Here is a 13,826-nt window from a genome sequence, read left to right as displayed (position 1 = left end):
GGCTGGCCTCGAACTCAGAAATCCGCCTGCCTCTGCCTCCCAAGTGCTGGGATTAAAGGTGTGCAACCCCACCGCCCGGCTAAAAAAGTGATTTCTTAAACCATCCTGTTGAACCTTTTCATGTTTTCTTGTTATTTGAATTATAGAATTGTGACATTACATTTCCATAGTTTGACTTTATCCCTTTGATATTTGTATTCTGTATGTACTGTCAGTGCATGGCCGCATAGTACGATGTAAGGCTGGAGATGTAGTTTACTCAGTAGAATGGTTGTCTGAGATACAGGAATTCCTGGATTCCAGCCTTAGTACCACAGAAATTGAGCATGGTGGCACATGCCTGTAATCTTTAACACTCAACCGGTGGAGGCAGGAGGATCAGGAGTTCAAGGTCAGCCTGGGGTATATAAAACCCAGGTTCAGAAACAAACAAGCAATGCCAACTAATAGTATATATGTAGTAACCAAATCCGATGTATCAAATACATTTGTCATTTTAACTTGTAATTTTCCATATTGGTTCCATCTACAATTTGGTTCTTCTCATGACTATCATTGTGAGTTCCATCTTTTTCTGATATTAAATCATTGTTCATATTTTTTAGAGTCGTGCTCCGATTTCTGCTAAACTTGTAGCCAATATGCTGTCAGTTGCTGGGGCTGATCACATCATTACCATGGACCTGCATGCCTCTCAGATCCAGGTACGAACATTGTGCTTCTGCCTGTGGTTAGGTCCTAACTCTGCCTTAACTAATTTTGAAAGATTTTGAGTCTGCACAGCTACTGTTCTGGCTGGCTGTCTTTCCTGTGGATGCCACCATTCCTGACATACCTTACCTCCAATTCATTTCAGAGGAGCAGAAATGCTTTCTTATATGTTTTGCAGTTCCATCTGAACTTGTGGGAATTAGTTAGCATAGGAGTGTGTATTGTGTGTGTTTGTGTACATTGGATGTCTTCCTCAATCACTCCTAAGCTTAAATTTTGATGACAGTGGCTCTCATTGAACCTAGACCTCATCAATTCAGGTAAGTTGGCTGACCAGTGAGCTCCAAGGATCTGTGTGCCTCTGCTTCCCCAACACTGGGGCTACAGAATGTGCAGGATATCATGCTTGTACAGCAAGTTTTCTGTACATTGACACGTCGAGCCATCTCCCTCGTCCTGCAATACACATTTTTCATTTCTTCATAACTTCCTCTTTTGTCACAAAGACGGGCCACATTTCCTGGTGCCTACTTATGATACATAATGAATGTGAAGTATTTGATTTGTGCTAAGTGCTAAAACAACAACCAAAATCCACCTATCTTCCTGTTTGTCCTGCAGTACTGTTCTTTTTCTCCATGCACTGAGCATCATATAAATATTAGAGCATGCCTAGAAAACGGACTGGGTTGAAAGATGTCTTGTGACATCATTATTCTTAGATTTAATTCTGTTACAATTACCCACAGGGAGACTGTTGTATAAAGGTATCTTTTGTATCAATAATTCAAATATTATTGAAAAATGGCAATTATCTTTTAAAAAAATCTGCATCCAATTAAGCTAAGTTCCTTTCCTAACGGAGCCTGCTGTGCAGTGGCTGCAAACAGTATCCTACTTGGGAGGTTGTGTATATGGGTTTCTCTAAGAGACCTTGGAGACCAAACTTTCTGGTGAATAGTCATGTCTCTTATCTTGTCTCCAGTCTAGGCTTCAGAGAGGTATGTGGATCACCATTATGAAGCCCCAGGGCATAGTGGCCAAGGTTCACAATGGCCAGGCCACCATGTGTATTATACCAACCTGCAAACTAAGGAACATGTGATTGAGGTCCTACACAGGGTCAAGTTCAGATTCCCCAGCTGACAGAAGATCCACATCTTAAAAAAATGACATAACACCAAGTTTAATGCAGATGAATCTGAAGAGATGTTAGCAGAGAAGCAACATTTTCTCAACAAGTGTGGGACAAATACGTCTCTAGTCATGGTCCCTCAGGCATGTGATGGGACCCTGCATTCCTGATGTTTTCCACTGTGCTGAATGGCTGTCCTTGCCAATCATGTGCTCTAATAAATCTCACGTTCAATCAGAAAACTAAGTGACATTGATCTTCCTCCTTAGGGATTCTTTGATATTCCTGTGGATAATTTATATGCAGAACCTGCAGTTCTTCAGTGGATTCGGGAGAACATCACTGAATGGAGAAACTGTATTATTGTTTCTCCAGATGCCGGAGGAGCCAAAAGGTACCATACAAGTGACACCATGCACATATCTTTCTTTACCCATTACTTTCCTGATTTCTGTATTTCTCTGTGTCTAGTGAGAAAGCATGCCTTGTTCACTAGGGGGAAATCATTTACTAGTTAAAGCTATTGCCCCACAAGCTTGAGGACTGAAGTTAGGTCTGAAGAACTTATATAAATGCTAAGTACGCTTAAGGGTCTGTCTGTGAATTTAGCCTTGGAAGGCAGGGATGAGGGAATTTCCCCAGCTATCTAAGTAGCTCAGAGTTTAATTGAGAGACACTGTGTCAATAAATAAGGTAAAAGAACAATCAAGGCACATTCCTTACTTTAACCTGGAGCCTCCACATATGTGTGTACATACATGCACACCACAGAAAGGGACATTGACAACCTTTATAGAAAGCATGCTTTGTGTGTGTGTGTGTGTGTGTGTGTGTGTGTGTGTGTGTGTGTGTGTGTGTTTTGCTGGGGCTAGTACTCAATGCCTCAGATGTTATAAACAAGTGCTCTATCATTGATCTGTAGCCCTGTCCCCCAGGAAGCTTGCTTTTAATTATATAACATTTTATTTTGCAAATGAGCAACTGAATAGGTCTCAGGCTTTGCCTCCAGGACAGAAACCCATCACTGTCCCAGCATTTCACATCATTCATGAAAATAAAAGAAACCCACACATGCATTCTGTATAATTAGAATTTTAATTAATACAATTGACTGAGTTTAGTTCTTCTAACAACAAACACTTGACTGCAATGGGCAAAATAGAACCTAATTTTTCAAAATGTATATGGGACAACAAGGAAGGGGGTTAAAGTCTGCCTGCATTTCAGATGGGGCTGGACTGTACTCTGGTGGTCTGGGGGATGTGGGTGAGATGGGGAAGGCTGGCAGCTTGGTCTGCCCCACCTATTCAAGGGCCTCCCTAAAGCGGGATGCTAAAAGCTAGATCCCTAGCCAATAAGCAGGGCCTTTGGCTGAGGGAGAAAGTAGTCACCCATGAGAAATCCAGCCACAAGTTTGTGTCACAGGCAGGTGAATATGAGGTCTTCCTGGGGTGTTGGACTCCCTGGACTAAGAAAATTAATACAAAATTAGTAAGAGCCTGCAATTACAGCTATGGAGAAAGACTTCCACAGTTTGAGTTGGTAGGGGAGCAGTCACTGTAGTACCATGTGACCTGTCAATCTGATCATCCAAAACCAGCTAGCCCTGAGGGCATAATATGCCCAGATTCATTGTGTATAGCTATCAGGGCACAGGCAGCCAGTACTTAGGAGAGGTAGAATGAATGGCAAATGAACACACTTAAAGAGAAAAACTGAGCATGTTGCCACAGTGGCAGCCTAAGGAAGTGGCACTGAGTGGCAGTGTCAGCCAGTTCTATGGGGAGCTTCAAGGAGTGCACGAAGCCCTAGGGGACTTCGTGGTGTGGAGGCAACAAGAATAAGAAGAAGATGCTGATCCTACACACTGTCCACTGCAAACTGAGGCTTAAGCCCCTGAGCCCTGTAGAACTTGCCAGCTGCTATCTGGGAAGACAAAACCTAGTGGAGTAGAGTTGCATTGCCAAGGTAGGGGCCACCATAAGAAAGGGAAAGGTAAAAGAGATCTCTCCACACCAGCTAAAGTAAAGAAGTTTATAAACATGAGACAATCATTTGCGTCCTGAGTCAAGAATGACGATCAAGCTTCAGAATGACTCAAAAGGGGAGTGATCTTGGGGTGGCTCGGTGTTGGAACATTGGTAGGCATGTCTACAGCCCTGGATTTCTTCTCTAGCACCACACAGATACATTTGAGTACACACACACGCACACACACACACTCATTCTCACGTAGCTTCTCCCCACTTATTGATATCTTCATCCACCCCTAGAATCACATTTAAAAAAGTAGTCCCAATGCCCAATGCTTTGTGAGCCCTGGTTCTCAGAACAGCAAATGTATTGGGCTCTTAGCTTTTGCCCAGTACAGAAGAGAAGAAGAAAAGAGGGCAAGTAACTGGAGAGGGACTCTCTTGACAGCTGCCGGAAGTACCTCTGCATAGGAAGGAGACTCACATGAAAGACAGTGGCAGTTAGGTTCCCAAGCTAGGCAGGGTTGGACTTGGAAGCCATAGTATATTAGCTAGCCCAGAGCATGATGAGCACATGTGTCCTTGGGCAAGACATTGAGATTTTCCCATGCAATGTCTTTTTAACAATGTGAGTGAGTTTGCAGAGTCATTTCTCCTGGATTTCTTCCATATCAACTGCAAAGTTGACATGGAAGCTTCCCAAAGTCATGAGGTAGAACATGCATATTCACATCTATCAAATCTCTCCTAGGCCAAGGGGTCCAGGGTATTACATAACTTGGCTTATAATAACAGCAGTGGGGTGCAGGGTTCAGTATATTTTCAGATTACTGCAACTGTCACTGTTAACCACCTCCAGGACATTTTCATCACACCAAGAGGAAAAACCCCATGTCCCTTAGCAGTTGCCACTCATGTTCCCTGATCCCATTGGTTACTCCAGTGTCCCTCTATGGGAAGACACGTAGAGATGTGTTCATATCAATGATCATACAGCAAATGTCCGTTTTGTCTGGCATAAAGAAAAAAGAAAATAGAACTTTGGCCCAAGCAAGTCTAAAGAATAATAGATTCCATAGAGTTCTCTTGGCTCCTTCCCTTTTCCTATCCCAACTGTCTCTATCTACAGCCAAGAATATCATTCATGCTTTCAACAAAAATATTGAAGTAGAGACTAGTGAGATGGCCCAGGAGCTAAAGGTGCCTGCATCCAAGCCTGGTAACCTGAGTTTCTGATACCTGGGAGCCTCATAAGAGAAAACCTATTTCTTCACTTTATTCTGACTGCCACACATGTGCTTTGGCATGCATGCACGCTGAGTGCACACACACTCACACACATAAAGAAACACACACATAGACACGTGCACGTGCGCACACACACACACACACACAGAGTAATAAAAAAGTTAAAGCAGATTGAAAGATAGTAGAAAAGGTAACTCAGCTTCATCAACTGTTGTTCTTTCCAGTGTTAGGATAGTGTTCAAACATACATCCCCCCCCACCCAGCCCCGGTTTCATAGACACAGATGGTAATGTGTAACTATGATTTGAATGTGGAACGTTTCCCCCAGCCTCCTTTGCCTGCACATTTGGGCCACAGCTGTGTTTGGGGTTTTAGAACCTGGGAGGTAGAGTGTTAGTAGAAGAAGAGAGTCATTGTGGGGTTGTAGTTTATAGCCCAGATCAACTTCTGCTTGGTTCTCTGCTTCCCTTTCCTCTAAGATGTGGCAAATAGGAGCCACCTGCTCCTGCCACAAGAAGCTGCCTACTACCAGCCATTTCCCACCCTGATGGGCTTTATTTCCTCAAATCACGAGCCAAAGTTAAACCTCTCCTCTTGGACTTGTTCTTTGTCAGGTGTTTGGTCACACCAGTAAAAATAACACAGATGTTGCACACGGCTTCTCAGAGGTTTATAAAAGCGAACTTGCTGTATTTTAACAGTAATCCCATAGTTATCTAATGTATATTCTTGATCACCTTTCAAGGGAGGGGGACTTAATTTGCCTTGTGATTTGAAGGTACAGCCTGTTATGGCCAGGAAGACGTGGCATCAGGAGCATGAAGCTGCTAGTTGCATTGCGTTCTTGGTCAGAAAACACAAATGCTGGGTCTTAGTGCTCCTCTCTTCTATTTAGTGCAAGAAACCATTTCATGGGATAGTACCACCTATATTCGGGGTTACCTGGTTCTTATAGCTGTGTAATAGTCCTGTGTATGTGTGTGTGTATGGTCATTCCCATGCTACTTATTCATAGACACTGACTGTTGTTTGTGTAATCCAGAATTAGCAGACCTTTTGCATAGTTGTCTAAATAAGATACATTCCTAAAAGTAGAAGTGCCAACCCAAAGGCAGAGGCTATTTAAGTTTTGGTGGACAGAGCCCAAAGTGGGTCTTTCAGAAAAGATATTCCAGATAGTGTTGTCCAGTATGGCTGCCAGAGTCTTGGTACCCATCCTTGCTCACATAGTGTATTATCAGTTTCAGTTGGCATATGAGGCAAGTAACCTCTGTTATATCTTCCTGTGAACTCTGGTTGTTATCAGTGAGGTCAGGCATCCTTTCTGACATGATGGTTTTTTCTATCAGTACAAACTGTCTGTGTCTTAGCTGGAGCCTTCACTTGTGGATTGGCAAAAGTAGGATATTACCTTTTAATGAGTGTCTCAGGTATTTCTCCAGTTTCCTTTTTTTGTTGATGTTGTTGTTTTTTTGTTTGTTTGTTTTTGCTTTTGTTTTTCGAGACAGGGTTTCTCTGTGTAGTCCTGGCTGTCCTGGAACTCACTCTGTAGTCCAGGCTAGCCTCGAACTCAGAAATTCACCTGCCTCTGCCTCCCAAGTGCTGGGGTTAAAGGCGTGCGCCACCACTGTCCAGCATTTCTCCAGTTTCTTAACTGCCTCCCGCTTTTATATTCTTGTTCCCTGAAGGACTTTGAAAACCATCTTACAGTTACATTTTGGCTTCTGGGCCTATGAAGCACTTGCCTTTCCCTTAAATTTTTTCTTCGCTTATAATTTTGGGTATTTTCAAAGGCCTCTTTCTCTTTTAATATTCTGATTTTTTTTTGCATTTGACACTTATTGGGAAATTAAAAGTAAAATAAAAATCCAATTCCCACCTATTCTCCACCAGCTATCTTGTCATTCAAGAACTATTGAATTATCCATCCTTTCTCTATTAGTTTAAAACAACATCTTTTATTATATACTGTGTTCTTCTATACCTTGCAAACTCCCACTCCTAAAAATCAAAGAAGAGTGCTTGGGAGATACTCAGTGGATAAGTGCTCTTTCTGCTCAAGTGTAAGGACCTGAGTTTAAATTCCTAGCACCTGTCTAAAAAGCTAGGCATGGCTACGTACCCTGCAACCTTAGCACTGTGACAGGTATGAACAGAATGATCAGTGGGGCCTGCTGGTCAATGACCTAACCCCACGTTCAGTGAGAGACCCTGCTTGTAGGTATAAGGTAGAAACTGATAGAGCAAGAAATTTGATGGATATGTTTAGCCTCTGGGCATTTGTACCTGCAACCCGCCTGCCCCCCTCCCCGGTCACTCGTGTGTGTGTGTGTGTGTGTGTGTAGAGAGGGGGGGTGAGAGGGAGAGAAACTAACAAGAGTAGAGTAAGTAGGTGACCAAGTTTAAAATGTTCTTCTGTATCTCTATACCCCAGTGTTGGGGAATGGCAGGGCCAGGAAGCAGGAGTGGGTTGGTTGGTGAACGGGGTGGGGGTGGGGGTGGTGGGTTGGGGATTTTCGGAGGGGAAACTAGGAAAGGGTATAACACTTGAAATGTAAATAAAGAAAATATCTAATAAAAAAAAAGAAAAAATGTTCTGTTTAAAACTCTTTAGAATGCTCTCATCTAACTACTGTTCCCTGTGCTGGGAAAGATAGGCTCTTTAGGGATCTATGCACAGCACGTGTCGGGATTTGTGTCACCTCTTTTCTCTTTACCTAGTCTGCTATACTTACTTATCACCGTCATGTACTGCAGTGGGCTATTCTCCCACTGACAGTCCCGCTGGAGCAGCCTGGTAAGTAGTGTGTGTCACATAGTGTTCATGATAGGATATTGTTGGTTTCCTTCCTTAACGCAAAATCATGTTCCACTAGAGAAAATATCTGCTTATCTGGACTACCAAGACTGTTTTAGAGAAAGCTTTGGGGCCAAATCTTTCCAAGTAAAGCTTTGTCTTGCCACAGGAGGTCACTCTTGGGTAGTCTTGGAAGCTTAATTGAGTTGATAAAGAACATCAGCCAATAAGAAAGAAGCCTCCCTATAGTAAATGTGTGTATGGGGTGTGTATTTACTGTGTGTGTGTGTGTGTGTGTGTGTGTGTGTGTGTGTGTGTGTGTGTGTGCGTGCGTGCGTGTGCGTCACACACACCTATAGTAAATACAAATGTAAAGGGTTGTGGAAAGTAAGTGGAACTGGGTGCTTAATATATAGCCTTTTTTCTGATTATATGCTCTTTGAACATGTGCTATCATGTTCAAATTTGAAACTTGGAAGGAAGAAAAATTTAATACTTTAGAACATTAGAGACACACGTAGGAATGATTTAGTATACATAGTTGATGGCCTGAGAATTCACATATAGATGGCTCAGCAGAACACACAACTTCTAAGGGTTGTCCTCTAACCTCCACAGGTGTAGAGTGGCCTGCACATGTCTGCACTCACACCCATACTACTAACAAGTAACATCGGAACAATGTATATGTGGAGAGATTGCTCAAAGAGTAAGCTGTTTCCTGTATAAGCATGTTGCCTTGAGTTTTACATTGGTGCCCAGCACCAATAGAAAAGCTAGGTGTGGCAGTGCGTGTCTCTTAACACTAGTGAGGCAGAGACAGACAGATTCTAAGAGCTTGCTGGCCAGCCAGCCAGTCTAGCCACAACAGTGAACTTGAGGTTCTGTTGAGAGGCCTGGTTTCAAGGATAAGTTGGAAAGTGATGGAGGAAGACACCTAACACTACGCTCTGGCTTCCACACATACAGGCACCAATCAAACATAATTTTTATTCTAGCTCTTTCCACCTATGATTTCAGTGTGATTTGTTGTATTAACCTCTCTTACTAGGGACATAGCGAGTCAACAATGTGTATGTGGAATTAGTTACATGTAGCTTTCTCAGGAAATGATAATATTATAATGACCCAAGGAATTTGGGGCAGGAATCTTTCCCTTTCGATAATGCTACATGAACCAGCAAGTAACTGACATGCTTGGAACTCCACCCAGATCAGGTGTCTATGGGCCTCAGCGCCAAGAGCCACAGAGCTCTCACTCTTTCCCTGGCCTCTCTGCCTTTCTGCCTGCCTGCTTGAAGTGGGATTATAAGGTTATACCTGGACTTAAAACTTCAGCCACAAACTGTAGTGTCTCCCACTGCTGTACTGTGGACAAGGGGCCCTTCCTGTTTTTTTTACCACATAAATAAATACAAGTTATTCTGTATCTACATGTCGTATAAGCTGCCCAAAGCATCTTTTCTTGAAAAAAAAAAGAAGCTGTTTCATGTTCTGAGAGCCCACCTTTCCTTAATTGGAGTTTAAAAGGCTGATCATGAAATTGGTATGTGCATAGTATGAACTTGAAAATGATTATGGGGCAAAAAATTTACCTGCTTTCAAATTATAGACTTCTTCTTTCAATTAACTGTTCAAGTAAGGAAACTTGGTAGATGGAGAGTGTTAGAAAGGAAAGTTGTCTGCTGCTATGGCTACGGTTTGGGTTCCTACTGTGTTTTTTTTTTAATTAAATTTTCAGGTTGTATAATTTGCCTAGACAGATCTTCACACTGTCTTTACTGTGAAAGTGCAATTATAGTAGCTATAAATTCATAGCCTGACTCCAGGGTTGATGCTGAGAATTTCTGCCATTCCTTTCTAGGTAACCTATCTTTATCTCTTTTAAGACATCGTATCTTCCGTAGTTTTATTGTACATGCTTGGGGATTCATTTATTGGGTTTATTGCTCAGAGGATTAGAGTCTTCCAGTAATTCTAGAAAATTCTCAGGCATTGTTTCCTTGAAGTAAGTGTATGTGTGTGTGAGAGAGAGAGAAAGAGAGGGGGTGGAGGGAGAGAGAGTGTGTGTCCAGAGGTCAACCTTGGATGTCATTCTTCAGCAGCTGTCTGCCTGTGTTTCCTGAAACAGGCTTTGTAACTGTCACCTAGAGTTCCCAGTTAGTCAGCCTGCCTGACCCACTGCCCCAGGAATCCTCCTATCTCTATTTCTCCCAGAACTGGGATAACAGACATATACAACCACACCCAGTTTTTAAGTAGGTGGTGGGGCTCAATCTCGGGTCTTTGTGTGAATGCATGGCAAGCACTTTACCAGCTAAGCCACCTCCCATCCTCTTATTCTCTTGACAGAAGACAGCTAGCTATTCCTACCTCTTTGCACTGTGTTCTTCATGACTTTGAGCTCATTTTGTATGTTTCCGATCTCTCCTTTTTTGGAGACTCTTAACTTCATCTTACCTTTAATCCACTCTATTTAAGTATTTGAACTTTGTTAGCTGCTGTGTTTATAAGTTCAATAAAATTTAAATATACTATTTTCTATTTCACAAAAACCATTTCTTTTCTCCCAACTTTTGATTGGGCATTCCTCATTAACCTTTTATTCTTATCCAGACATCCATTTTATTACTTTGACATGAAAAATTCCTTCATCTTCATTTTCTTTTGTTTTTGGTTTTTCGAGACAGGGTTTCTCTGTGTAGCCCTGGCTGTCCTGGAACTCACTTCATCTTCATTTTCACCTCATTCCAATGGCTCATTCTTTGGTCTTATGATTTGGTTACAGTTGTTTCTGGCTTCCAGTTTGGGTGTCTTGTTATCCTTGGATGTCTTATGCCCATCCCCCCCCCTTTTTATAGAACCCTGAGATTTCGTGTAATCCTAAGAGGACTTGCACATATTTCTTTTGGGTTCCTTGAAGAACTACCCCAAAATAATCACTTCAGATTCAACTCTTTGCTTGTGGGTTTTCATCACATACATAATGGGAACTGAAATAAGCAGCCATCAGGAGAGCTGAGATGTGGTTTAGAATATTCTAAAAACATCTGACCTTCACCCAGAATCAGAAATGAGGCGAGGTAAATGTCCTTCCTGTTCCCACGGGGGCAGCAGGGTAGAATTGCATTGCTTGTTATTCTGGAGGAAAAGTGTGTGAATCTCTGTGTTACACAGGGGCTTCGTGTTAGAGTCTTGTTTCAACTTGGTCCCAGGTTTACTCCCTTACCACCACCACCCTCCAACAGTCCCCGCAACAAAGCACAAGTTTAAGATGATTAAAAGGCTGGAGAGGTGGCTCAGTGGTTAAAAGCTCTTGCTATTCTTACGTAGTAGAGGACCAGAGCTGGATTCCTGGTACCCATGTCAGGCAGCTCAAAATCACCTATAACATCCAATTCCAGGGGATCAGATGCCCAGTTCTGGCATTGGTGAGTACCTGAATGCACATGTGTATGTACCCATTTCAACTTCTGGGTATATTTGTGATGATAGTTTCCTCAAATTCCTGCATTATCTACCTTTGTCCTTCTTTCTATTGGGAAGGATAGTCAAGCTACCTAATCTCCCAGAAGGATAAAACACAGCCTCAAATGTCATGAGGACTTGAAGTTAGATCCCTAGCACCTACGTAAAACTTGGATATGGCTGCATTTCTCTGTAATCCCAGGACTAGGAAGCAGAAATAAGCAGATCTCAGGAAGCTGTGAGCCAGCCAACCTAACCAAACTGGCAAGCTCTAGGTTCAGTGAGAGCTCTGTCTCAAAGTGATACAGCAGAGCATGGTAGAGCAGGGCACTCCACATGCTTGTCTGACAGCTGCACATTTGGTCATATTGGGTAAAAGATATTGAGGTTATGAGAATTATGGCTGAATAAGTTGTATAAAGTTCCGTATGTTCTACCAATTCTCTCAGATTAATGCTCAGAAGATTTGAAGAGGCTCATCTATGTATATGCCAAAATGCATAGTCACAGAGTTAATAGGTATGGGGTTTCCTTTGGCTTTTGTGACATGTTTGGGAACTAGACACAGGCTGGTAGCTGTGTATCATTGTCAATACACTTAAAGCTGTAAAAATACATATGCTGTATATATTTTACTATAATTGTCAAAACTACTAGTCATGTTGAAAGTCTTCAGATTTGGAACATGGTAACCTGAGTGGAGTACTACTAACATTATGTGTGTCATGTTGCCCCCTCAGTCACAAAAAATGAGTTTTCTCAGACAGTTGTCTACTTCCTTTGTCCTGCTACAATCACATACTCCTTTCTTGTATCATCTGTGAACAACACGATGAATATGTCTATATGAAAAGAATATCCTCCATGCACTGGTTCTAAATTGGGATGTATTCATCTTAGTCCCTCCATTTTTTAAACCTAAATTATCCTATAACTGATTATTGTTTTAAAAATTAAAACAGTGAAACCTTTAATGCCACATTGTACTGGTGCACTATTTCGAAAGAGGTTTTGTCATCAGAGTGTATTTTTTTCAGACAAACCCAAAATGTCACGGGCTCGCTCCCTACCCTTACTTCCCATTCTCTCTCATGCATACTTGGGTTCTCCTGAATAATGAACAGTCACATTGGATGGCAGAGGAACTAGATTCAGGCACGTGAGGGCAAACATTTGAGACATTGTAAAACTCTGTTGTCATGTGAAAGGTTTTCATTTCAGAACCAGGCAATTGAGGTTTACTTTTAAATATCCTTTTTTTATATTGTTTGATAATGTCATACATGTGTGTAATACATTTTCATCAAATCCTCACTCTCCTCTCTCACCTCCAGTTCTGTTCCTACCCTCCTCCACACACACTTTTCCTTCCCAACTTCATTTGTTATTTTAAAACTTGACTTGAGAGATGACCTAGAAGTTAAGAACACTGAAGACCCAGAGTTTCCAGAGGACCCAGGTTTGATTCCCAGCCCCTACATGGTAACTCACAGCCGTATATAACAGTTACAGGAGATCCAACACTCTCTTCTGAATTCCATGGGCACTGTATACACATGGTACACCATGCATATAAAAAATAAGCTTTGGTTTTTAAGAAACCTTCAGGTTCTAAGTAAGTTTACAATTTTGTGTTGGGCAGTATTCATAGTTAGTTGTCCTTGGCTACATGCAGCCTATAGACTTTCAGGTTGAGTACATCTGGGCAGAATCACATTAGGCCTCAATGATGCCCCTTCTCACAAGCCTGCAGATTGCCTGGATATGCTAGCGAAGACTTTTGCCCCTCATTTGGTTCCAGAAACCAAGAAAATGTTTAAGTTTTAAGCACCTTATCTGAAGTTGTGCCTGTGAGTTTTAAGTGAACTCCTAAAATCCTAACAAATGCAGTATCAGTTTCTTAACCAGCAGTCTTACCTCATTCCTAGGGTGCCCTGACATATGTGGGAAACTGCAATTGAGGCAGAGTTCATCATTAGCCTGTTTTTCCATGTAGGGTTTCCACTATGCCTGGTGTTACAAGTATGGCCCAGTCCTTTTCATTGTCTTGACTGTTATTGCTTGCTGGATGCTTAAAATATGTTTTTCAAAGACAGATTTTATTTTTGTTTTCAGTGCTAGGGATGGAACTCAGGGACTCATACATGCTCATGAAAAGCCTGTGACCGAGTTTCTCAGTGAGGAGGTGCCTGGATTTCACTAAATAGGCTTACATGGCTTGCCAGCAAGACCCAGGGATCTGCCTGTTTCTGATTCTCCAGTGCTAGGATTATAGGAATCTGCCATCATTCCTGGCTTTTTAAACATGAGTTCTAGGGATTGAACTCTGGTCCTTATTCTTCCAAAGCAAGCATTTCCAATTGAGCTATTTCCTCAGCCTGGTGCCCAGTAATAAATTCTCAGTTGTTCCCTTGCTTCTTTCCACAGGGTTACATCAATTGCAGACAGACTGAATGTGGAATTTGCTTTGATTCACAAAGAGAGAAAGAAAGC

The 13,826-nt window shown here is 42.0% G+C and overlaps 1 protein-coding gene and 1 pseudogene across 1 annotated transcript in view; both read left to right on the top strand.

The window, feature by feature from the left end:
* Nucleotides 1-13,826, top strand: part of Prps2 (phosphoribosyl pyrophosphate synthetase 2) — a 36,766-nt gene that overhangs the window by 17,120 nt on the left and 5,820 nt on the right. The window contains exons 3-5 of the mRNA XM_031385023.1: nt 606-704; nt 2,116-2,240; nt 13,761-13,819. Of these exons, the coding sequence (XP_031240883.1) occupies nt 606-704; nt 2,116-2,240; nt 13,761-13,819 (283 nt within the window). The remainder of the gene's footprint in view (nt 1-605; nt 705-2,115; nt 2,241-13,760; nt 13,820-13,826) is intronic.
* LOC116096073 lies at nt 1,540-1,657 on the top strand (annotated as a pseudogene).

The sequence above is a fragment of the Mastomys coucha genome, chromosome X, assembly GCF_008632895.1.
Source record: "Mastomys coucha isolate ucsf_1 chromosome X, UCSF_Mcou_1, whole genome shotgun sequence".
Lineage (NCBI taxonomy): Eukaryota > Metazoa > Chordata > Mammalia > Rodentia > Muridae > Mastomys > Mastomys coucha.
Note: the sequence above shows the minus strand (reverse complement) of the source record. Positions and strands in the feature narration are given on the sequence as shown.